Consider the following 26,305-nt stretch of genomic DNA (forward strand, 5'->3'; position numbering starts at 1 on the left):
ATGGTTTTCATTCAGTTTAGTCTAGTAAGACAAATTTACAGTTTCCCAGAATTAAAAAATTATACGGACAGCACTCATTTATGTTCAGTGCTGCAAGCCTGTGTAACAGACTTCCTGAGGAGCTGAAACACTGCTCACCCTTGACGCCTTTCGAAAACAAACTTCAGCATATTGAACTTTGTAAATTGTAATGGACAATTTCTAAGCAATTCCTTAGTTAGTTTATCTTCAAATTCTTCGCCAGTGAATCACATTTGAAAAAGCTCTGGTTAAGACGAAGAATTCTAGAGTCCCAGCGGGCACATCATTGCCCAAACGTTCCTAAAGTACCCCCCCCCCCCGGAAAGATACCCATGTCTGTTTGTCGTTAGTTACTTACGATCTACTCCTGTTGTTGCCACAAAATGTGCTACAGGTGAAGTATCCAGTCCAGTGATGGGTCCAGCATGATATGAGTACATCCTTTCAGGGGCATGGCTCTGTGGCAAAGACGGAAAGATGGCAAGATTTTCAAGTAAAGGCAGTAAGTAGTAAATTACTACAGTGGAGCCTGATTTAATCTTTGTTGATTTAACAATATTCCTGATTTTACAACCAACATTCTGTGTCCCATCTTAAATTACAGTAAATTGTATGTGACAACCAGTTCAATGATATTCTATCAACCCAAGCATAAAGTCTTTCCAATGAGAGCAAATAAAACCTCATGAGCGATTGAATGAACTATGAATAATGCAGCATTTAAAGATGGAACAGTATGTTAGATGGCTAAGTTTTAGTTAGAACCTCCCCTACAGTTGGTGGGTTTTTATCCAGAGCACTGTTGCCATATCTACCGCTATTTTCAAGTATAAATGTAGATATTGTACACTGCAACATATACAGGGTATTGGTATAATTACCAGTATCAAAATGTCCGGTTTACAGTCAAGCCAGGTCAAGTATACCCTACAAGATGCCATTAATAAATCGATTATTCTAAAAATGAATCCATTAGTCATAATTTTGCCACATTCAAATCTGCATTCCTGCATGCATAATGAGCAGTGAACTTTTTACTTGAAATGAATAGAATTGCTGTGAAGACATTTACATCGAATTCAAGAATAATGAGGGGTTGAAATTTCATAACTACCTCACGTGTGAATTCACTGCTCATTATGCAAGCAGGAATGCAGAGATAAATCAAAAAATTATCTACAACTAACGAAGGATAAATTCATTAATGGCTTCCTGGAGGGTATGCTTGAACTGGCTTGATTGTAATAGCGAATTACATGTATATTACTGCTTGTAGCTTTAGTAATAAGAAAGATGATCTTTACTACTTACAGTGTGTGTAAATGACAGATCCAATTTCCAGATACCACCAGCTGCATCCTGAAACAAATTTAAACAATGTGACATTTCCAAAATTTACATGAAAATATTGTATTTACCGGTATTCACTACAGATCAAGAAAGGATGACTATCTACTGGAGGACTTCATGACTCATACATTTTATATGTATGTTAATAAGATGATCCGATACATACCTGAGCATACCAGATGGGAGCTTCAGTGTTAACAGCTTTTACCATTGACATGAGCTTCACATCCGTTCCAACCTGGATACAATCAAACATTCTCGCTATTTTACTGCAGTTTATCATGGCATAGATTTGATTGATTGACTGGCTTGCAATGTACCTTGTGTATAACATTGGATCCAACACAAAAGTCATGAAAATAGGACTCTCAGGCCCAGGGAATTTACTACCTTATATGGCTTATACGGGGATGCGCTGCTGGACAGGGTATAGTTTTTGTCCTCCCTGTCCTCAACAGGGTAAATAATTTTACGTGTGTCTGTCTCAAACAGGGAATAAAATTTTGTACAAGTCTGTCCTGATTATGAAAAGGGTGTTGCCTGCACAATTGATTTGATTTGCTTGATGAAATTTGTTTGCCTTCAAGTATAGAAAAGCAATGAGTACAACGTGAATTTGATGGCTTTAAAACAAGATGGTGTCCATTCTGTCCTTTGCCCTAAACAGAGTGATAAAATTGAGAGTGCTATCCTACACAGGGTATGTATTTTAGAATTCTTTTGTCCTAAAGAGGGTCAGGGTTTCAAACCCTCCAAGGCCCACCTATACCCAAGTATTGGTCAAGTATACCCCCGTGCTCAAAGGGTTCCAGGATGTGAATCCTCACCTTTAGCTCATACATTGGGTCCATTTCAAAAAGCTGTCCCTCCTCAGTAGTATCTGCATTGTCAATACTCTCAAAGTCCCAAACTTTCACAAAACCATCGGCACCAATTGTCATGAGTTCTCCCTCATCCATGAAGAACTGTTCTATCATGCCAACATGGCAAGGCTTTCTGCCTTTCTTAGAAATCTCCACCTTAATTAAACCACCATCCCATAGCAGCATGTTACCCCATTCTGAGCCAGAGAGCACTTTACCATCAGGAAGTTCAACAAAGCCTGCGTGTTACAAATATCATACATTATGACGTTTCAGAAATAAAGCATACATACAAAATGTTCACTGTTTGCCCATGGAAGATAAAAATAGGCTAAAAATAGCCATCATCTCAGAAGATAAAAATAGCCATCGTCTCCCTAATAGGCCTTTTAGGGAGATAATGTTAATATAAGAAAGAATGCAATATTCTGGCCCAACAGTGTGTGGGAGCTTAAGATCAAAGCTTTGTAGATCTCACCTGAGTATGTCCCACCTCACCCTTGAGTTCACTCTAACCAACCCTTGACTGGGCTTACAAAAAAATCAACACCCTTTCTAGAGGGTTTAAAATATAGCCCCCAAAATATTCCCTCAACCCCCATGTGGGTCATTACAAAATAGTAATAAAAGTGTTCATAAAATGTACACGTAGGTTCCTGCCTTTTTTCCACTAAGTGGGCTATACAGAGCTCTTAATCTTATGTTTTTACCTTCCATAGACACTTTTCATGCTTTAATCCTTTATGTCTCCATTCCCTACCCACCTCCCTCCCTCCCCCCCCCAAAAAAAACTCTACCCTGTAAAACAATTGGTATAAAAGACACCAACCCTCTATGTCAGACAGCTCCTTTGCACCAAACTTTCCAATCTGTCCTTGTAACTTCAGCCCAGTGAAGGTGTTTGCCATTGTCCAGAATCTGATGAGAAAAAATTTATATCAAAACCTCTTTTCAGTAGCTTGGATAAATATTCACAGTACTGCTTCCTTAGACAATTCACTTGCCCTATATTGCCTCTCCATGTATATGACATACCTAAATAAATTAGAATTTACACATTGCTGAAGGGTAAAAAATGATTTGCAGTCAGTTTTGCTTTACTTATTATTTTTTCCCTTGTCCAATTTAAAAAAAAGCTTAAAACAAAAGAAAATGAAGAAAGACATAATCCTTCTAGGAGTAGTTTGACCAGTGGAAAGTAGTACGTTGCTTCCAGTGATGCTGCAGAAATTAGCCAAACCTAATGAAAGCTAGCCCCTGCCATGGAGATTAGACTGACAGCAGTTCCTGGTCATGTTACATCAAAAAGCCAATGATGGAGTTTAAGAGATTGTGGCAGCATATAATTTTGGAGGGATGAATACCATGGGGGGTGGATAGCGTATTATAAGCCAAACCTACACCCTTTTGCAGACTACATAAACTGCTTGAAACCCTTTAGTCGTTATCCTTCAGAGCAGCACATGAGCACACAGGAAAGTACCCCTGAGTGATGAAGGGATGGGGGAAGCTACACACCTAATATGGCCAGAACCACTAGTACACAAATGACCCTCATCTTCCGGGGAAAATGCCACTTTATAAATATCCTGTGAGAAGGCTTTGGACCGCAGAATGACCTGCTCATTCTTCCAGTCCCACACTGTTAGCATATAATCTGGTGCACTGCCAACAGATGCAAGCTTGTCACCCTTTGGTGAAAAGTCAAGATGAGCATAAGCTTCTTCAGTCCCATCATGAAGGATGCGGTGAAGCTTAAGTGATGGATACTCAAATATGTTGACGTTTGGTTTTATGCCTTTTTCTGCCACTGCAAAATATTTGCTGCTTGGATGAACCTGTCAAAAATTCCAGAAAAATGCTCAATATGCATATGGGAGATAAAAAGAACTGCCAAATGATTATGCCACAGAAAACTTCAAAACATTAAAATAACAGCTATAAGTTGTTACAAGTTCTGCAGCTGTGTTAACGACCCATTACTAGGTTGTAACTTTACTTGCAATTTTGTTAAGACACAAGACAAAAGAATTGCATAGTTCAACAATATCTGAAATTGTAGACGTTACCTTTAAGAAATGTTCACTTTCTTTGCTTTGTTTTTCATGTTGTTTTGTTTATCTTTAAAATTTTGTCAGGTACAGCCTTACATATTGGCAGTTAGGTAGCTATGCTTCAGGGGCCACTAACACAAATACCTATACTGGTAATGTGCTGCCAAGAAATTTCCTCAAATGGGGTATAATTTTTCAAGCGACAGAAAGGTTCAAATATCTCACAACAGCACAACAAAGTAGTGAAAGCAGTTGAGTTTGAGAAAAATTGCCTTGTATAACAGGTCCTTGAACCAGTAATAATGATAAAGTGTTAAAAATTAAGCCCTTACAGCAACAGCTCCAATCCCTCCACCACCTGTTGTGCGAATGTGAGTTTGTTCCTGGGTCTTGAGATTGAGAATTTCTACTGTGTTTCCAGCCGAGAACAAAACACAATTCTCATCCAAGACATGAAGGTTTGACCTCTTTGTACACTCATAACCAAAAGAGTGGCTAGTGGAGGGAAAAGAGTCAAGGCGCACACACTAACTCAGTGATCCTTAAGTCCCAATAGTGACCAAGATCAATTTTCTCCTAACAATATCCATACACTGTCAACAGATGAGTCATGAGAATTAATAAAATTATCACCCAAGAGAAAAGGCCTTAATCTTACTTCATTAAATTCTCTCAACTAATTCTTAAAGGAAATGTATGGAGATAATTTTGGAGAATTTGTATGTTGATATTGGGACTTAAAGGGTTAACTGCAAAAGAGCTTAGATGGGTTGATCATGAGCTAGAAAACCAGTGTTAAAAAATTCCTTCTCTAAAATTAAGGTGACAGTCTAATAAACAAAATTTTCAAAGCGTAACTGTATGAAAGGGAGCTTTACTTAAGGTTGTTTTATATGACTTTGAAATGGTAAGAAAAAATTCACACAAAATAACATATTAACAGGTAACAGGAAATGGTAGTAATAGGGGGAAAAGTCATATAAAGGATACTGAAATGACAACAGCTGCAGAGGGATGCCTTCTGTTGAAAATGCTGTTGAAACCAGACCATCAAAATCATAATAGAAATCATCTGGAAGAATTCTTTCTGCCTCTTCTTCCTCTCCTCCTTCACCTAATAAAGGGTGAATTACATGTGTTACAGTTGTATTTCCACAGACGCCCCGATATAAATACACAACATTAATCAAAGGACATTAACTCTCCGTACTAGCACTTTCTCTTTAGAAACATTTTGAGACCCCCACCCCTGCCCATCAAAAAGCAGGCATGGAGGCCTTAACATCATCTGCAGAGGCTTAAAGAACCTCTCTTGAGTGAGTCTTAGAAGAGATTAAACACAGTAACACATAAGCAGTGGCGGATCTAGACCTTCAGATACAGATGGGGAGGGCGGTCATCCAGACCCTGAGATAAGGAAGAGGGGGGCCTCTGGATCTGCCACTGATGAGAGTAAGCTTGGATGTATGCACCTGATTAGTAGAGTCAACACAACATTATTTTGATGTGACACCAAACAGGGCCTGTGCCACAGACAAAACTTAAAGTCTGGACATCTGTGATCAAGCATCAAAAACCTTGTTCTGGGCCCCCTCCTATGTATTAGGACTTGAGGATGTGCCATGATTAGCCTCGAAAAAGCCATTGTCGAATTGCCAATGAAGTTAAAGAGAAATTCAAAACGCACTTCTGGTAATTCCTTGAGTCCTCTGGGGACAAGAACAAGAATCTCAACACTGCTTGGCAGACATTACTAACCAGGATTAGATATGTCTGCAACGCAGACTAACAGAAAGCAAAAGTGTGGAGATGGTGAGGGTACTGACCGACCATGTTGGTGGCCATCCACAGGTAGACAATTCTACCTTGACTGGATGTTAATGTGGTACACAGTTGGTTATCAATTAATGTGACCACCAAAAAAAAAAAATTTTATGTTACTTGCAGGGCTGTGCTCTAGCAGAGCCTGGTGGCCCCTGATACCTACCTTTTGTTCTTGGGCGACTAGAAAATCTTACTTTCTTCATACAGATCATATGTTGGGCACCCTAAATTTTACAATTTCAGAGCTCTGGGGTCCCTTCAATTTTCCTTAGAGCACAGCCTTGACTTGGCTGTTTCCACCAAATTACTCTTAATAATTTTATACTTTATCTTAACTGAGTACCATAAATTCCTTACCTGGTGCACTTTGTGTTGGTTTTGTTTGGTTTGGTTCCTCAACAGCTTTCTCTATTTCCTCAGCAGTGTCATCTTCATCTTCCTCAACCTCCTCTTCCTGTCCTGTACTCTCCTTCTTTACTTTCTTCTTCTTCTTTTTCTTTTCACCACCTTCTTCTTTCTTTTCCTCAGTTTTATCTGCCTCAGCATCACTCTTTTCACCTTCTGCCCTTTGTTTAACAGAAGCGTCATCTCTGTGGTCATCCTTTTTACCACCTCCATCAGCTGCTTCTGTCTCTGCTTTTTCTTTATTATTTTTAGCATCCCTGGCTTCATCAGATCCCTGTGCCTCGACAGACTGAGAGGTCTTTTGGTCTGTAGCAGCCGCATCAGCACTAGATCCATCTTTCCCACCAGATGTAGCTGTCCCTTCTTTGCCATCAGGAATATTCTCATCTTTTGAACTATCTTCTCCCTGCAAAGATTGTGAGACACTTTTTGTCTCACTAGATTCTGGATCACCTTGACCAGCTTGTTCAGAACTGCTTGCCTTTTCTTTACCAATCTCTGTACTCTCAGGTTGTTTGCCTTCTACAGCATCTTCACCAGCTTCCATGCCTCCAGGATCCTGTTTTTTATTAGAGAGAGAATCAGATCCCTGTTTAGAATCAGTAACAGTAGCTGTAGAGTCTGACCCTTCATTCATAGGAGGTGACACTTCATCACTTATTTTATCATCAGCTCCTTCTCTCTGCTCTGACACAAATTTATTCTCGTCACTTAACACTTGTGCGAATGTGTCACCAGGAGATTTATCATTTACATTTAAATTTGATGTATCACCACGGAGTTCCTTCCCTTGTTCAACTGAATCAGCACCTGTTGTTTGAGATCCACCCTCAATTATATTACTTGAAGAAGTTGCCTGCTCACTTATTGAGTCATTTTCTTTAATTGCCTCCTTATTTGTGTCTGATTGAGAAAGACTGACTTCACTTTTAAAAGGTTTGTCACCCACTGAATTACAGTCTTTCCCTACGTTTGTTTCTTCAGTAACTCCTCCAGAGGATACATCTTGTTTGACAACTCCCACTTCACCACCTGCAGCCTCCCTCTTACTTCCTGACTGAGGTCTAGACCTGGTACGCGCACCAGATCCTGGTCTACTACCTGTATGAACTTCATGACTTGGGCCCTTAGACCCAGATCGTGATCCTGGCCTAGACCTCTTGCGATCACTTGAACCAGGTCTACTGCTTGGTTTCTGATCAGTTCCCTCCCCTTTCCCGGCCCCCTTGGAGCCTGAACCCGGTCTTGCCCCACTTGATCCAGGTCTAGACCCAATCGATGTTCCCTCTTGCCCTTGTGAGCTTGAAGGCCTTGAATCCTTCCTAACTGCATCAGTGACATTCTCCTTTGAGTGTCCGTCTTGCATTACAGAGGCATCTTGTTCCTCTATACTTTGATTCTTGATCTCGCCGCTTGTGTCACCACCTTTGTTCGCATTCACATCATCAGAATTTTGTACGCTAGTGGGGACGGGCACGTTTTCAGTTGAAGAATCCCCAGCAACATCTTCAGTTTTCGCTGAATTCAACTCCTCTTCAAAACCTTCTCTTTCCCTAGTTTCGTCGACATTTGAATCACCACCGTTTTGATCAGAAACGGCTAAATTAGTTTCCTTGCTCGCAATGTCAGATATTTCAGGGCCATTTCCTTGCTTATCGCTGATATCAATCCCCTCTTGTGCATTCTCGTCGCCTTGATCCTGATGGCGGGCTTCTTCATTTTTCGCGCCCTCGTTCTCGTAATCAGCATCCTCAAGCTGCAATCGCCGTAGAGCTTCAGCTTTGAGTTTATGAGTGGCATCCTTTAACGAAGTAACTTTTGAACTGTCACCCGTCTCTTCGTCTTGCGAACCTTGGTTCGAATCGCTGGCTTCGGCTTTGTCCGACATTTTGAAATCGACTGCACTAACCTCATCACCATGGTTACACGTTTATTTAGATTTTCACAAAGATATGACTTCCTTACAACTCTGTAAGTGAGTTTATTTGTGCTTGATCTCCAAAAAACACTTTCTAGAAGACTTTTTATTTCTTATACTTTAAACTATACGGTGTTAGCTGTAAAGTTGCTTAAATTTAAGTATCGCAACTTGCTTTGTGTGGCGCGGATCGTATTCAAAAAAGAAAGAAAAATGTCACCACGAAAAAAAAAACTTTCTCGTGAGGCGTTAAATACAACCAAAACATGGCATGAATTGTGAATTTTTTTCTGTTGACCAACGTCAGCATAAAATTTAAGCATATCTCACGCTCTAATTACCTATACCTGAAAATCTGCACTAAGAGCGGCAAGGGTTTCGAAAATTGTATGTAAAACAAGCGTTAATATACTCCACCAGATAATCCGATTTGGAGGAGCCCATGGGCTCCTGGATTTGTTATGACACAAATGAATTAATAACAATACAACACAATTAAGCTTCTTTGCGGCTCAGTTACTCACGGGTTTATAAAGATGGCCGGCCAACTGTTTTAAAAGCTCTCACCTTTTAATTTTCCACACAATGAGACAATGAGTCTTTTCTCTCCACGGTTCTTGACTCGGTAGTAAATTGTAGGATATATAGTAGTTGTTTTTTCTTTTAGGTAGCGAAACTAAATAAGACAGCTCTGATTTACTGTAAGTCCAGAGCAAAAGTATCGAATCAAAGTATGATTTTCACCGACTACCGCAGAGACGTCGGCAGTTTTTTTTATCTACATACAGGATGCAGCTGCTATTGAAAACTGCACGCGCGTGACAATTGAGCATTTATGTCGTAATAAGAAGATACTTTACTCGTGAAGACAGTATGACTCTTATTATTATTTAAACAAATAAAACTTAGAAAAAATCTTTCTTCTGCTAGTTCTCAATTCAAAGGGATGCTTTTGTAAACATTTTCTCTTCTTGATTTAAGTCTTATGGCCAGTTTGTGACAAAAAAATGAAAGATTACGGCAGATTAACTTGCAGTTTCTCCCAACCATCAATGAAGTCACGCAAAATGACTTCTTTTCAACAAAAACCCTTTTGTTCGATTTTTCAAGGGGACTTTGGTTACAATCCTAGCCCGATAGTAAGGCTAATTATGAAACTGAGTGACATAAGGAAATTGAAATTAAAATGCCAAAGAAATCTAGATGCACTCAGTACCTTTTGTTTCACTTTCGCACATTGTTCCACTTTCAGTGGCTGATCTCTCAATCTTTTTCACTCCGATCTCATCACCGGCTCAGGAAAAGTACTGGTAATAGTAACACCCAGGGTGACACCCTGGTAACACCAATTTCTACCAAGAAATATTGCATAGTCAGAGCACTGAAGCGATAATCGGAAGGTGCTGTTGTTTTTATTGTTTTTGTTGTTTGAAAGATACTTTTTATTTTTCTCTCGATTACAATAAGTTTTATAATTACTGAGATCCTCTTTACCCTACTGAATGAAATTTTAACTGCACTAACTTGTATTAAACCCGCGTTCTTTACGAAGAAGAAGAAGGAAAGAAACTGAAAAACTACTTTAATAGAAAATGGCCGTTTTTATACTAGAGTGACGCATTATCTAAGGTCGTTTTTATACTAAGGACGCATCATCCGTCTGGACGAACTTGGGCAAACATTTGTTGTTGTTCGTCTGGTTATGCGTCTCAAGTATAAAGATGGGTACAAGACGCATTATGCGTCTGGACAAACTTTCCTTCGAAATACGTCTTGCACGACGCACTTCGAAAGGTATTTCGTCTGGACGCATAGCCAGTGCCCGTCTTTTTACTAGAGACGCATAACCAGACGAACTGTAAAATGTTTGCCCAAGTTCGAAAACGAGGGAGAAACCTTTTCCCTCGATATTCTCTCCTCGTTTTTTCTTTTTCCCTCGTCAATTTTTTAGCCCGTGCTCTGAACCTCTGGAGTGAGGCTGAAGTAAATTGAGCATTAAAAATATCTCGAGTACCGTATTTATTCGATTACCGTATTTTCTCGATTTAACGCCGGGCCCCGAATAAACGCCGTGTCTCGGAGGGGAAGTTGTAGATACACCCCCCAGACGTTTATTTATGGTATAATAAACTAACGGTATTAAGGCAAGATATACGGCTTTCAAGAAAAAGGCATAAAAACTTTTCTATAGTAACAGTAAGTTCGAATAAACTGCAAATTCAAACAAACGCCGCTCCACGAGGTCAAGTTTGATTTAAACGCCGGGGTCGTTAAATTGAAAAAATACGGTAACCGCCCTGGGCGCTTATTAAATTTTTGGACATTGAGAATGGGCGCTTATTCGAGGTGGGCGCTTATTCGAGGCTGGGTGCTTATTAAATTTTCACCATTTTCAGCAAGTGAAGTATGTTGATTTTGTAACAAAACAATAAATGCTAATAACGAAACGCGAAGGAGTAACAAAGCAAGGTTTCTGTAAAAAATCTGAAGAAAACTTCGTCCTCAGGGTAGTCCGGCTTATTAGAATTTATTCACTCAAGTGGGTGGGGTGGAGGTGAGCGCTTTTTTCAGTTTGATTGGGAGGAGGAGGGGGTGGGCGCTTATTCGAGGCTGGGCGCTTATCAACTTTTTCTGCCTTTAAGATTGGCGCTTATTCGAGGTGGGTGCTAATTCGAGGTTGGGTGCTTATTCGAATAAATACGGTATGCCGCATCCTTTATAGAACTCACAGGCTGCTCAAACGCTGTGGGAGTTCGTTGGACTTTGAATTTATAAGAGAATGTAAAAAACTAAACAAAATACATCCTAAATTCCACTTTTTGACAAAAATAGAAATAAAAATGACTTATCTCGTGTTTTCGTTTTGTTTTTTACTGTCTCTTTGCCTCTAGAGCCATTCGGAGGCCGTTTTATCGACGTTTAAGATTTTTGAGTTGTACTAACAGTAGAAAAAGTTTTTCTTACTGTTAGTACAACTCAAAATCTTGACAAAAAATCAAAACAAAAACACAAGATGAGTCATTTTTATTTCTAAATTTGTCCAAATATGGAATTTAGGACGTATTTTGTTTATTTTCTTGCATTCTCTTAGAAATTCAAAGTCCAACGAAATCCCACAGAGTTTGGGCCGCCTGTAGGGCACTTTACGTAGAATACTGAAATTATTCTACAAAAGTCACCGTTTTGTTAGTACTGAAACTCAGATACTTAGGTTATATTAGCAGTCGCTGTGACTAGGCAGTGTGTTCGCAGGTTATTGATGAGAATCAGGACTGAGATCTTAATGAATATCAAAACAGACTAATTTTCGGTGCCACGCACTGTCTACATGAGGGGAACGGAATGGAATAGTTTTCATTTTGCATAACACAGAAAAATTAACGCATAGTTACTTGGCTAGCCTAGTCATGCATATAAAATTCCTTCTAAAAATATAAACCCAAGAATATCGGTAGTATATATGAGTTGAGTGCATTAAAACGAGCGAAAATACGAGTCCCCGGCTCACCTTTCCTATGACTTACTGCATAGATTGTGCAAGGGCAAAAAAGTGCAAAAATTAATTAGATTATTAACATCAAACGTCCTATATCGCGGAGCGTCATTCAATTTATTTTCCAGTGGATTAAAGAGACTGATTCAAGAAACCATTTCTCCTGGCGGGGGAGACGTACGATGAGAGTTCTGAAGACTATTCTCGAAGACTATTGCTCGAGTCGCCCATTTTGTCACTTTTTCCCGCCTTTCAAACGGCTCTCCTGCTTGGCGACTTGTTGGCTCTCCTTGACTCTTCAGTTAGAAGAATACAAGATTTCTTGTTGCAGGAGAAGCTAAATATCATGGATGAATATTTCATTCATTATATGAGTATCTTACAACTTATGACTCAATCAATACCACACCGTGTCTCCATTAAATCGTCAATGTTGCCTGAAGAGTTATGTTGCACGAATATATTCGTGCTTTGATAACTGTAGACAAATATTCACCCGAATTAAGTGTATGTGAGTGTTGTTTAATGGTAAAAGAATGTTTTAGTGATATGACGTTTAGTAGAAAAATATTAGTGAATTTTAGGGTTGCAGTCGACGTCAACGAGCAAAGTACATTTTGAAACATGTTGGCACTTCTAACTCGTCTGACTCGATCTAATTGCAAATTAAATGGTGACCTTCAGATTTGACTACAGGTACACGAAATCGAGTAAGCGACGACTTTGAAATTTGGAGCTTCACGTATATTCCCTCAACTATAACTTTGTAAAACTATTTCTTGTAGCTGTCCAACACATGAAGAAATGGTCAGGGATAAGAGTGCCGGTGTGATGGGTAATTTTAATTTAAGAGGCACGTGAATTTGGTTCCTTGAACACTTGTATTCCACCCGGCAATCTCGTACTCGAAGTCCAATCTAAAAACCGCTTATGAGCATTGTCGTATGGTGTTGGCGCATGAACGAAATCAAAATAGTATTCTTCCCGAAAACGAAAAACCAAACTGGAGAGGCATCATTCCGCGAGTCTTCCTCTTTTGACTGACTCATTTTTCTGTCATTTAATTCTCTTTGTTCACGTTTTTGATAAAAGTCCGTATTCATCAGCCCATAAATTCCAGCTTATCACGTGTAAAGCATAATAAAGAAATGAAATACAACAATACTTATAGGCCTCGTCAGACATTTGTCACCGTAAGCCTGTCACGGGCCAACATTCAAAGAGCGATATTTGTACAATAAAAGACACTACCCCCCCCACCCACAAAATATCCGTTGCGGGGCTTTATAAACAGGTCACGTGGTTTGACCGGTGTTTCGCGTGGTGCGGCAAGGCTTGCAAGATGGCGTACGCTAAGCAGGGAACAGAAGGAAAGACTAGACTTGAACGTATGCAGGACACTGTCCGCGATTTTGGCAAGTTTCTCTACTGTCGAAATGAAGACAATGAGGTCTTAATTATGGGCCGAAATGGCTCGAGCTGGGGTAAGTCTTGTTAGATCTTCGGAGGTTAATAGTTCTTGTACAGTTGAAATAACTTAACTAACTAGATATTGATGAATGTTAGTCGTTTGTAGAGCCTTTCCTTTAAGGAAAAATAACGTGAACTTAAGCCTTTACGTTTAAAATATTTATCATAACTTTTTCTATTAAATTTCAGCTAAGCTCGCCATTTTCTTCTTGATATTTTACGGCTGTTTGGCTGGGTTTTTTGCGGCCATGTTGTCGGTATTCATGACCACGGTTCCAGATAGGGCGGATGGACCAAAGTTTACTAAATTCATAGCAGGAAAACAAGGTATCCCTATCTTTTTCTACTTGTTTTATAGTTATTTTAACTCGGTATTTAGTGGAATTCTTATTTCCTCTTGGAAGCTCAAATCAGGAAAACTAATCGAGCTTACCGTAAATGAGTAAGCCGGCCGCCTGCATGCACAACCACCAAATCCGGTTGTACTCTTATTTGCAATGCAAGCGATTCTCATATTGAGTCGTAACTCATGTGTTATATGCTAATATTTCTATTTTGGATTGGAGATTACGGCGAAATCCTTATTTTCCTGGACTACATTCCTCTTTTCAGCGAGTAAAACCTCGAAGATTTGATTTTACTTGTGTAGTCCCATTGGGAACGAGCAGTGATCCGTGGCCAGCTGAAACGGTCGATATTTCCTCTGATGAAATAGATGTGGTGTTTTAATAGATCTTTATACCTGACACGATTAAAACAGTCGCTAAATATTTTTTTGTTTGCTTAATACTTGTTTTCGGCCAATTTATTCGTTTGAAGATTGGAACAGACGAGGGGTGGGTCTGCTAAGCTTGATGCCCGGTAAGAATTGAAATTGACAAGGCGTTTGTTACATAATCCAGCGCCTTATCGGATTGTTTGCTACACATCGAGTTACTTCTGCAGTTTTGAAAAGCGTTGCCGCTTTTGTGAACGGGGAGAATGTTCTCAGTTTGCATAGGTTATACGCAATACTGTCCCCCATTAAGAGATATATGACGCGGCAAGTTTGTTACGGGCTTCGATGTTGTTTGAAGTGTGTGGTTTTAGTAATATTGATTATGCGCATGATTTGTTATTGTGGCGTCATCTGTTGAAAACTAAATTGTCATTCCAATATATAAAACTGTCATGGTATTTGATTTATAATCTACTCTATTCCAGTATGTTTCTACATAAATCTAAAACTTCTATCAGTATTCAAACTGTATTAAAACAAGTGTTTAGAACACACTCTCACTTGAATTTTCTCATTTCTGCTTATGGTACACTGTAGCTTTGCCATAACTAGCAAAGGAGAGCTAGTTGAAGGAACCATTGAACTGGAAAGGCTTGCAAAGAAACTGGGATTTCTATTGGACTGTGCACAATATTTCGTTAGAGGCTCATAAACTTTGACAGAATATCCTACCACAAATGTTGCTATTACTTTATTGTAGGAAATTAATGCTAGTGTTAATTAAGGTTTTGAAATTAAAGCGAATTAAAGGGAAAAATACTTCCCAATAAAAAAAAATTAATGCAAAAGGCGGGGTAAAATTTAAAAAGAAAGAAAATCAATGCACCGTACAAAAAGAAACAAAAGTTGTTTAAACAACAGGAACAAATTTATTTAAACTTGACCGAAATCCAGGAAGCAGAAATTGAGAGTTATTCTCCCTATGGTGACCATGAAGATGAAATGTTGTTACAGTAATCAATTTGTGAAAGATTGATCTGAAATAAAGTGCGCGAAACTAAAGCTATTCAGTTTCCTAGGCATCAAGAAAGTCTGGAGAATGTCAAGAATTTGGGGCCAAAATGACGTAAAGCGTTAATTTCCTATAATAAGGTTGTCCAAAGATAGTAAAAAAATGACCTATGAACATTGCACTGCGCTTGAGCTCCACCCCTCCATCCCACTGCTTTGCTTGAGTTCACCGTACCACCATCACCCCCAGGTATCTCTAACTTTTCATTCCTTTAAAACCACTGTATCATTTCGTTTGAAATTTTCCATATTGCCCATGTTACTAACAACATAATTATGATTGACGTATCATGTAGTCAGCCTTGTCTTCTTAAGTTTCTCTATACGTCAGTTCATCAATACTAAGTTAGTTTTGTCTTCTTATGTTTCTCCTTCATTTATTTGCACAATGCTAGTCTTGTTTCTTTTGTGTTTATCTTTACATTAGTTAATTTGTAGAGTGTCAGGATTTTCCTGTTTCTTGCATCATCAGTTTCTCGGTTGTAACGTGAGATCAGGCGCAACAGTAGTAGCTTCCATAAGTTGTCTGTTACATGGTTGAGCTAAAATTTTCATGCCTTGTTAGAATATCTTTCTTATTTCTCCGTATTGGCATGATCTTCTGAAAAATAGTACAGTCTTTTGACTGGTTAGTCTCATATTTCTTTGTAGGTTTTTGCTTAATCCAGCTTGTTTGTACATGCATGTTCAGGGGTTTCGATAAAAATTGAAGTAGCCAGCAGATTTGAATAGAGTAACCAACTGTATCAACAGTCCATGTTTTCAAGGGGTGTCTGGGGCATGCTCCCTCAGAAAATTTTAACATTGCAAAACCCTAATAAGCGATTTCCAGTATTTAGGGGACTAAACTGAGTGTAAAAGACAAGTTTTCCATTCAAGAAGATTTGGGTTTTAGTCAAATTTTGATTTATTAGCCACACGATTAACTCCTGCAAGCAATGAACAAATGATCATTATACTAAGTTACATACATTTCTGCGTGAACAAATTCTATTGTTCTCCATGACATTATTCAAACTAGCTGCTGCTTCTTCTTCGGACTAAAATATAGCCGACTTCTCTGAGCAATTTAGCCGACGCGTTTCGTTGGTGCTTATTGAAACCCCTGCATGTTGTTAGCCTTGCCTTATCTATGCTTTCCTTAAACCAAAAATAAGTTTGTTCAAGTGGTGGTTGAGTTGCTGGACAACATAGAGCACTACTTCATTTTACTGCCGTGAAACACACTACTATTATGATTAGAAGTGTAAGTCGAGGAGCTGTCTGTTTTACACGACTCGCCATTTGGTGAACAGATCTTAAAATGAAGTCGGCAGGGATCACTTTTTAGTCGCATTGGTGGCATGTGCAAGTCAGGTTTGTTAATGCTCTGATTTATTTACAGGTCTTATTCCCACATCACTTGAAGTGAAGTCTGGAGAAAAAGATGATCATGTGAAGGCCATAAATGACTTCTTGAAACGTAAGTTTCTGTACACGTGTGTTTGACTTTATTTTAGAGGTGCCTTTGAATCACTGAGTTTTTCATTTTGTATTTGGTTGGAATCAAGATGGTTGTTGCTTATGGTTGTTAGTACATTGCAATATATATGAATGGGTTGGATTGAAGTGTGTTGTAGCAGAGCTCTCGTGCATGCTTGCACAGCAGAGCACCATGGGTAAGAAAATGTGGTTATCTATGTATCCAAGAAATTTGGGTTCTGAGAAAATCATCAAGGCATACATCCACCCCTTCATGTAACCCGGGGGGGGGGGGAACAGAAAAAGACGTACAGCCAGAGATAAAAAACAAAGGAGACCAATTTTAATCGAGCAAAAACATGAAAATTTGAAAGGGGCAGTGAGAAAATGAGAAATGCTAGCTGCCACCAAGGTGAAAACTAGCAGGAGTGGAAATATAAGTGAACAGGAACACATACGACAATTCCTCCATAATACATGTAAATAAGAAGTTTCTGGAAGTTTCACATTGTATTCATGCAAAACAACGGCAAGGAAATGTACAAAAAAGTGTGGTAAAGTTTTTTTTTTTTCACAAACTAGAACATTTTTTGTTGCTGTTCTTGTCGCCATCACCATTCAGCATTACATGATTATATATTTTGTTATATTATTTTATATTATTTTAATGAGAGCTTTGCTTTTTCCCCTGGCTAAATCTATATATTACACTGGCAATAAAGTTGTGGTGCAGACACCACAAAAAAAACTAGTAATTAATTAAATTATTGAAAATTAAGAGGTGGTTGCTAACTCTTTACAACAACTTTCCTAATTATTCATTTTTTAGCATACAAGTCTGCCATGGGTAATGACAGCTACAATCAAAACTGTACAGAGGAGAATCGTGAGAAGGGTTCCAAACCATGTGCCATGGATCTGACCACTCTTGGAGAGTGCTACAGCAATGAAACAGATTTTGAATATGGCTATGATGAAGGAAGACCATGCATCTTTTTTAAAATGAATAGGGTGAGTTTATCTTTTAATTTGATTCATGGCTTCTGAAAAAGTGCCTGTACCAGAAGACTACTGGCTCTTAAACCTGACTGATCTCTGCTCCGTACATTTTCTTAGTTAAGAAAATTTGATAAAAGATCAAATCATTTCCCCATTAGTTAAGAGAATTTAAACAAAAGATTAAAGCATTTCCCCTTTCTTGATCATTTACTAATTCTTATAACTTTTTCTGCTAATGATGTATTGATGTTGTTAGGAGTAAACTGAGGTTGTCACCCCAGGGACTTATAAAGTTAAAAACAATATATGTATAATGTATATGTCAACTTGAACCTCTGTGTGCTATCACCTATTGTAAGCAACCTCTTATCCATCACCACCACTACCATCGTCATCATCATCAACTGGGCATGCTGGTTGCTCAGATTGCCAAGAGTAGCGCATTTTGTCCATCTCAATCATCTTAAATAGTCATCTGCCAATGTATCTAGCACCAAAGTACTTATGGAGGACACTGTTTTTATGTCTCATACTACCAAGGGGACTGCCATTTTTCATGATCATCCAAACAAGCGGTGTCTAGCTGTTTTACAGGGCAAAGGCAGTAGTCATTTTATTTTTTGATTATTATTTCAAAGACCCTGAGTATCGGGGATCAAACCTGTGACTTAACATTCTGCTGTCAAGGGCTCTTCTTACTGAGCTAGTGCTGCTGTGGTAAAAAAATTGTTTAGACAAATATTTACCGTAAGTAATCTAATAAATGCCCACCCCCAAATAAACGCCTTGTATCTGATAAACACCACCCCCCCCCCCCAGTGCAGTTAATTTTGTATTAAACCCCCCTCTCTAATAAATGCCCCCCCCCCCCCTCCCCGTAAAAATTGCTCCAAAATACTAGGAAATTGCAAAATAGAGTCAGATAAAGAGACACAAGAGACAAAGAAACTGAAAGAAGATTGCAAGCATAAATGCGTTGTAACCACATCATCCAATGCCTGGACGAATGAAGAACTAACTCTACAGTAGGTGAAAAGAGTTCTTGGAACATTTTCCTTTAACAGGCGCTTACTGGTGTGGGACTCTTATTAGTGTCATATGATGAAGAGTGTCAAGGAAGCACTTAAGGAAATCAGTGTTCACCAAGTTATAGTTCCCAGTGGTTGTACAAAATATTCAAAAGCACCAGATGTAAGTTGGAACAAACTGTTCAAGGATGGCTAGTGGTGTACAAGAATATACAGAAGTTAGAAACAGGCGTTGTGACTGCCATCAAGAAAGATGATTGTGGAATGGGTGTTGACAGCCTGGTCATGGCTCTCTACAGATGTGGTTGCTAAATCGTTCAAGTCCTGTGCATTGAATCTCGCAGTTGATGGCTTTGAAGATTCAGAGACTCATTGCCTCAAGAAAGGTCAACCCTGTGAAGTAGGAGCAGAGCAGTTAGAGGCACAACTCTCCATTCTGGATGAACCAAATCTCCCAAACCCTTTCCAAGTCATAACCGACTCAGACATCGAAGAAGTTAATGATGAAAACAAAATTACTCTGGATGAGGACTCTGATATTGACGTTGAGAGCTAAAAGATGTGTTTTTTCCTGTCAAATGCCACCCTTCCCCATCCCTTCTCCAAATTGTCTAACAACTTTTTGAGAGCTTAGGGACTTCAGTGTTTGAATAGAATATGAAAGCAAGTTGCACTCATTAAAGCACCCTCTTGATTGTAGCAAAAGAGAAAAATTAAATTAGAAACCTTGGAGTGCAAAAGCCGTCAGCCCACAGTTGAGATTCTGTTAACACAAAAACGTGTTTGGCCTAAAGCATACTGTATACAGTTTTACTGAGTTTGTTAAAATAAGTTACGAGAATAAATGCCTCTCAAATAAACACCTATCTATTGAATGCCCCCTTTTGGAGCCCCAAAATTTTATAAATGCTCGGGCGTTTATTAGATCATTAATTTAAGGTTTTCAAAATACCTAATTCATTCATTTAAACCAGGTAGCCACATCACAACACTTGGTCTGTGCTTACAGCCTTCTCTCCTTTTTCCTCACCACTAGAGATGTTTTGCAGGAGAGATGTCTGCGATCTGGCCCCTAAAATTCCATACTGATGAGTTGAATCAATGTTTATTTTGTAGTTAATTTTTATCTCTGGTAATTTTTATTTTTCTTTTGTTTCAACTTCATTAGCTTACATTACTATACCCAAAAACAAAAGAAAAACTAAAATTACGTGAGATGAAAAATTAACTACATGTGAGTTCTTCTGCAAACAAACGGCAACAAAACTCAAATGCTTCTGGTAATTTATATTCCACAAATTATGACTGTTTTTTTAGTTGATCCACGGCATTTACATTTGATCTTTGTGACCTTTTGTCTGTCAATCTTAAACAACAGCTTAAAAAAAGAAAAACAGAATAACTACCCGAACCAATCGGCACTCCTTGACCAGTTTCCAGACGAATCTACATCATCAGTTTTGAATCACCAAGGTCTCTCCTGCAAATCATCCTGCGGCAATGAGCAAGGAGAGATTGCTGTATTTGCAGGCTGCACAACACTGGCATTGCCATTTTTCAGTCTTTTTAACCACCTGAAATGACATGCAGTCTGATCTCCCACCCTGTTGCAAGTTGGACACTGATAGTGCATAGCCCTGTTTAGACGACATGTTTTTTCTTGTATTATTCATTCTTTTCTTGTTTTTTGTTATTGTGAGAATGGTTCTTCTTCTGACAGTCACATCAGAGACTTGAATGTTTTTTCTTTTCTGATTCATCTGTGTCACTTTCTCATACATTCACTGAACTGGAAAATTCATCAATGTGTTGTGTTGTTTCCGGATATAAAATACTTATTAAAAATTTTTCTTCTCTCTAGGTGTATGGCTGGGTCCCTGAACCTAAGGAGGGGTTGGATTATGTTAAACTGGCATGCAAATTTGAAGATGGAGGCCAAGAAGTAAGAATAAATACAATAAAATTGCGTAGCCATCTATATTACTGTTGTAGGAAAATAAATTCTTTATGGTCAATGGGGATTTGTACATGTCATTTCTTGCTCTAAGAAGTCATCCATTTAACACTTTAAAACATGCAAAATACTATTCTTAACATTGTTCACCATAGTACATTTGTTATGGCACTCGTGCAGAGAACTTGTTTAAACAATGAGACACCTTTGTGTTTTTTTCTTTTGTGCCTTTTGGGGTGCACAAAAAGGTACAAGAGAAAAAACAGAAAAGGCTGCAAGATTGCATTTGGTAGCTTAACCATGTACGGTAAATTTGGCAGTTTATCTAACTTTGAATGTTTTTTGTTGCTTGATTCTCTCTTATCATGATTCCCGGCAAACTAAAACCTTACAGAAAATCAACCTACAATGCATTGGAAACCCTTTCAAGTACCCCATGTACATGTATATATCCATGAAATATATGCCCTGAAATGACTAGTGCCCAGAACTTTGCAGGGTTACCAAGTAGGCCTTGTAGTTGTTATTGTGACCTTTTGTCAAAACTGTTGTAATTCGCCACTTACACATCTCCTTCTATGCACCTTATTTGCCCCCCAAAATTTTGCAGAAGCATTGTTTTCAATTTTTCTTGGGACAGTTGTAATACCCAGGAGCAAAGAAAAACAAAGGCTGTGCAAAATTTTGGGAAGCAAATAAGGTGCATTATGGAAGATGTGCAAGTGGTGAATATAACTAAAAATGCTGTTGTTTTTGGAAGGAAAATAGTCTGAAAGGGGCCTAAAAGTTTCTAAAAAATTGTGGTTATGAAGGGAAAACATGGATTTCTAGAAACTCCTGGTGCATCGCTCAGTATTGTGCAGAATTGTCCAGTCCAGCACCCTTGTACCCTGTCAGAAGCACTGATGATATTATTTTATTCATTTTAATATTTTGGACCAGTGAATTTTACCTCCAACAACCAAAATGCGCATATTACTTGTCTGATGGACATAAAAAAAAATAGTTGTCTCCGACAAAGAAATTTGTTACAAGAATACACATACCTTCAATTTTAATATCCTCTCACTATGATTCCAAGTTTTCATAATTTTGGTTAGTAAAACATAGAACTATTTGTTAACATTTCTGGCCTTGGTTGTTCAAGCATTGGATAGCACTATCCATACTGGATAAATCACTATCCAGTTGTTCTTGTTGGCAATCTCAGGAGTTATAGATACATTTTTGGCTTTTATTTAACCCGGCTTGTTGTATTGGGTTGTATTATCAGGGGCGGATCCAGGTTTTTTTTTAGGAGGGGGTGCACTCGTCTCTTGCTCTACTTCAACACCAATAAACCACATAGCTTTTTTTTTTTTGGGCACAATACCAGTTGTATTAGAAAACCGCAGGTCATCTCAGGGGGGGTGCGCACCCCCTGCACCCTCGCCCTAGATACGCCCCTGATTATAATGCAAATAATTGTATTTTGTCTTCAACAGGGCTTGCTTCCCTTCCCATCGGACAAGTTTGGCTTTCCCGCCAATTTCTACCCATTTTTTGCTGAGGATAATTGGCTTGGCCCAATTGCTGCTCTTAAAATTAACGCCACAACTAAAGGAGTTCTTCTCTGTGAGGCCGTCGCTCAGAATATCAAGCTGTCTGATACCTACCGACTCAACCGAGGTGCAACTGGAAGAGTTCGCATCGAGCTTGACTTGTAAAACCGCTTTGAATTATTGTAACGTTATTCACTGATTCCTTGCTAACAGTCTGCTGGTATAGCGATCACAAGTATTTTACAATTTGCACGTTTCATGCTGCAGGGACTGGTGATTTTGTGACATATTTTAAGGCTTCTCTTGTTTGTCTGTTTGTTGCTCAACAAATTGGAAGGGAGAAGATCAGGGAAGAAATCAAACTCACAAGATTGTGTGCTTTTTTGATGGATCTTCGTAATACAACTAGTACATGAGAAATCTCAAGAAATAGGTTGAAAAGTTTCTTATGTTTGAAAACAATACATTTTGAGACTTTTTGCTGATTGAAGATTGTTCTGTGGCAAATTTCTTCAAACTGTACTTGCACTTTAAGCTTGCTTTTTTTTACACTATTACACTTTATTTGAAGGAGCTTTTTTGATTGGACTAACAAAACTAATATCAACTGTATGATTTAGTATTAGCAATATTTAGGTTGCACACCATCATAACATAATTGTGGGTATACACTCTGTCGTGTTAATATTAAAGGAGTTCTGTCTTCATACCTCAGAAAACAGACAGATGTTTTGTGCATTCACACTTCCCACGTAAAGTGTGGCGTGAAATTGCTTGCAGCTTTCAGAACATTTCAATCGTGATTGTCCAAAAGGCAATAGAGACCTTTATTAGATTCCAAGACGAGTACGACTACGAGTACGAGATTTTCTCCATTCTTAGTAGTGCTCGCGCGTGAACCAGCGTCATTTTGGCGGGAAAACGTGGTAGCCGTCGTCAGTCCACTACGAGTTTTATCGCGAGTGTCTTAGTGGCGGGAACAAGTTATCAAATGTTAGAAGGTTTAGCATTTTTCAATCGGGAGAGGGCTCAACCCCCTTCAATGACGATAACAGTGTTAACTTTCCTGGTGAAAAAAAGTACAATAAAGAATTCCAGGGTGTCTATTTTCCGAAAAAAACTTTAAATCAAATCTCGCACTCGTAGTCGTTCTCGTCGTCGAATCTAAATCTCTAATAGTCTACTTAATGATCAGGCGCCAATTGTTCAAAAGGTGGATACTGCAATTGATTTTCCTACTTCTCCACTGGATACTGAGCAATTTATCCAGTGAGTGAGTAGTGTTATCCATCTTTTGAAAAACAGGGGCCAATACGTTTTAATTACAGGCATTTGCTAGTCAGAAGCTTGGTGATGATTTTGGCGGTCTTGTTATTTTTTATGTTTGACTTTCAATCGAAAGGTCAGTTGTTCAAATATAGTGAAGACAATGTTGCCATGAAATTCTCTGGTCAATACGGTGCATTTATTATAGTGTGCATTGTATTTATCTTTCTTTGTGAATCATAAACGTTTTTCTTTTTGACTTTTTCAAAGTAGATATTTCGTGCTCAAGGTTTTACATAATTATCTAAATTTAGGATTTCACGTTGGGTCATCCCCGTATTTAGCATCTTTTATAACTCTTGATATTCTATTGATGATTTTTTTAACGGTACTTTAATAGTTATTTATAATTACCCTCTAAGTATTGCAAGCTGTAAGGAAACTAAGCCTTTGCATCACAGCTATTGCTAAATAGATTCTTGCTTGTCCGTAGTCTGGGCACAAGGAGTAATTGTTTGCCTTTACATGTAGTGCAAGACAACGCAACATATTTTATGCCCTTTGCAATATTTCTCCTCTTTTAACAACACTAGCACTGACTGAAAATCAATTATTATTGCCCTTAGATTTCTCTGGGGTAAGTGGGGTGATAAGTCTCTAAGTCGCTTGTGTTTTTTAACTACCGCTTAAAGCCACATATTTGTATGGCAACTTACCGTCAAACTCAGAAAACCGTGAACACCTAAAAATTTTTAGGAAAGTTGATTGTGTAGTGACCAACACAGTAAAGTTCAGGACATGCCAGCAAACCTCAAAACCACAAACCAATTACCGTTGCTTTTTCGGCTTAGTTGTCTCCCCTTAATTGGCTTTTTCCGTGAAAAACAATAGTATTCCATAAATATTTCTGGTGTTCACGGTTTTGTGAGTTTCACAGTAATTTTTAAACCATGATTATGAGCTCGGAGTCAGTAAGCGTTCAAAACAACTCGAGACGAATGTTTATACATACTTTTCTCTTCCACTTGTTCTTTCCAGTAATACCCAAGGACAAGTTTTAGATCCTTTTCTGTCAAGGGCTAAACTTTGTCATTCTCATATTTAGGATTAGTCTGTAGAGTCGGAAAATATTATCGAAACTGATTGAAAATTGGAAAATATTTTTCGAAATTCACAACCTGGTGATCTTGGTTCTTTATTTAAGGTGGTTATCCAAGAGACAATTCGTTGATTATTGAGGTAGGACGGAAACCGGGGAAATAAGCGAGTAATTTGTTCCGTGTGTCCACTAAGGTAGTTGAGAATGTCTTGAAAAGGTTGTTCTTTTTGTTCCTTGGACAAAAAGTTCAACTCTAGTTGTTACTCGCTCAACAGTCCCCCCCCCCCCCCCTTGCCTTTTCTTTGCCCGCCAACCTTAATTGTGACAGGTCTCTTAAACTAAAGTCGTTTTACTGGATGTAATCATTTGTTGTTGTATGTGTGTTATCATGGCCTTGATGGCATATTATGAATGATCTAATTAAACTTGGTTTTCAACTTAGTTAAAGCAAGTTCTTTCCTTTGCGTCGTTAAATTTCTGTCTAACCCTTAGCTACTCCCAAGTCGAGAGCTTGCTCACAGGCTGTTTTTCCCGGCAGGCCCTTATTTTACAAAACCTGCCAGGTTCGCAATGGACTTACACCAACGAAAGGAAGGTACAAATAACGTAGTATTAATTATTATAGAGGAAAAGATTTGCAAGGGACAAGAGGAATGAAGTGAGCGAACGAAAAATAACCTTATTCCACTTTTCAGGTGAAGATGGCTTTAGGTTTTTCAGTTCCAGGGATCTTAGGAAAAAAAACTTTTTCATCTATGAATTACTGAGCCTCTAACCGCTGTTTTACGCCTTTCACCCCTAACTCCAAAATTCAACGGAAATTTCAAATTCCACGTGAAAAGATTACTCCGGATGATGATGGTTGTGATGGTTTTTATGGTGGTAGCTTTAGAGTTTGTCGTGGAGATGATGATCTTGTAGCCTGAATTTCATCCGATTACTTCGAGTCGTTATTACTCCTTCAGTTGCTGAGAGGAGAAAACGACTCGAGGCAATCGGATGAAATTCAGGCTAATGATCTTAGGAATGGCGATTAAAATGTTCACCGTGATGGAGATGATGTATCGATAGCGATGATGGTATTGGTGACGGCTATGGAGACAGCGTTGGTGATAGCAAAGAACCTTGTTATGGCGATGGAGAGGGCGGTAATGGAGTTGGTGATGGTAATGGCGAGGCGATTATAATGATAGCAGGAGAGACAGATTCTGATTGCTATGGTGGTGATAAAGAGAACGGTGATGACAACGATGGTAAGAGCGATGATGGTGATGACAGTAGAGATAGACATGACGGTAACAGAGTGGGCGATGATGGCGATGTGCTGGAGAGGGCGATAATGGAAATGGTGATGGAGCTTGTGGCGGATGTGAAGGAAAGGACGATGATGCAGATACTGATGGAAATGATGGTGAGGCCGATGATGGTGAAGGCAGTGAAGACAAAGATTGCGACGAATGACGGTGACTGTGATGACGGTGGTGGCGGCGATGTTGATGGAGAGGGTGATGATGATGGAGATGGTGGTGAGGGCGATGATGGTGACGGAAAAGGCGGTGGGTGATGGCAGTTTATAGTGGCGATGGTCGTGGAAAGGGCAATGATGTGATGGTGATGGCGCTTGTCGCAGAGGCCGTGGAGATGGGCTTTGATGCAGATAGTGATGGTAAGGGCAATGCCAGTGTAGGTAAAGACGGCTATGACGGTAACGGTGATAGTGGTTGTGGTGGCGAAGGTGATGGAGAGTGCGATGATGGAGATGGTGATGGC

The 26,305-nt window shown here is 38.9% G+C and overlaps 3 protein-coding genes across 4 annotated transcripts in view; 2 read left to right on the forward strand and 1 right to left on the reverse strand.

The window, feature by feature from the left end:
* Positions 1-9,177, reverse strand: part of LOC140950163 (cilia- and flagella-associated protein 44-like) — a 33,103-nt gene extending 23,926 nt beyond the window's left edge. Inside the window, exons 1-10 of one of the 2 annotated variants that reach the window (XM_073399358.1) lie at positions 9,003-9,177; positions 6,470-7,076; positions 5,279-5,402; positions 4,621-4,783; positions 3,753-4,072; positions 3,064-3,152; positions 2,199-2,473; positions 1,538-1,609; positions 1,333-1,380; positions 380-479 (exon numbers count right to left, since the gene is read on the reverse strand). In XM_073399358.1, coding sequence (XP_073255459.1) covers positions 380-479; positions 1,333-1,380; positions 1,538-1,609; positions 2,199-2,473; positions 3,064-3,152; positions 3,753-4,072; positions 4,621-4,783; positions 5,279-5,402; positions 6,470-7,064 — 1,786 coding nt within the window. In that variant the 5' untranslated portion in view covers positions 7,065-7,076; positions 9,003-9,177. Of the gene's footprint in view, positions 1-379; positions 480-1,332; positions 1,381-1,537; positions 1,610-2,198; positions 2,474-3,063; positions 3,153-3,752; positions 4,073-4,620; positions 4,784-5,278; positions 5,403-6,469; positions 8,441-9,002 lie in introns of those variants that run through there. The other variant, XM_073399357.1, reaches the window with a different exon arrangement.
* Positions 1-26,305, forward strand: part of LOC140950166 (ragulator complex protein LAMTOR4 homolog) — a 218,179-nt gene that overhangs the window by 23,679 nt on the left and 168,195 nt on the right. The gene's annotated exons all lie outside the window — the stretch shown is intronic.
* Positions 13,227-24,976, forward strand: LOC140950164 (sodium/potassium-transporting ATPase subunit beta-1-like). Its single transcript, XM_073399360.1, has 6 exons — positions 13,227-13,412; positions 13,588-13,725; positions 16,572-16,649; positions 17,478-17,659; positions 20,537-20,617; positions 22,114-24,976. Exons 1-6 carry the CDS (start codon positions 13,271-13,273, stop codon positions 22,333-22,335), a joined length of 843 nt encoding a protein of 280 aa, XP_073255461.1. The 5' UTR covers positions 13,227-13,270; the 3' UTR covers positions 22,336-24,976.

The sequence above is a fragment of the Porites lutea genome, chromosome 10, assembly GCF_958299795.1.
Source record: "Porites lutea chromosome 10, jaPorLute2.1, whole genome shotgun sequence".
NCBI classification, from domain to species: domain Eukaryota; kingdom Metazoa; phylum Cnidaria; class Anthozoa; order Scleractinia; family Poritidae; genus Porites; species Porites lutea.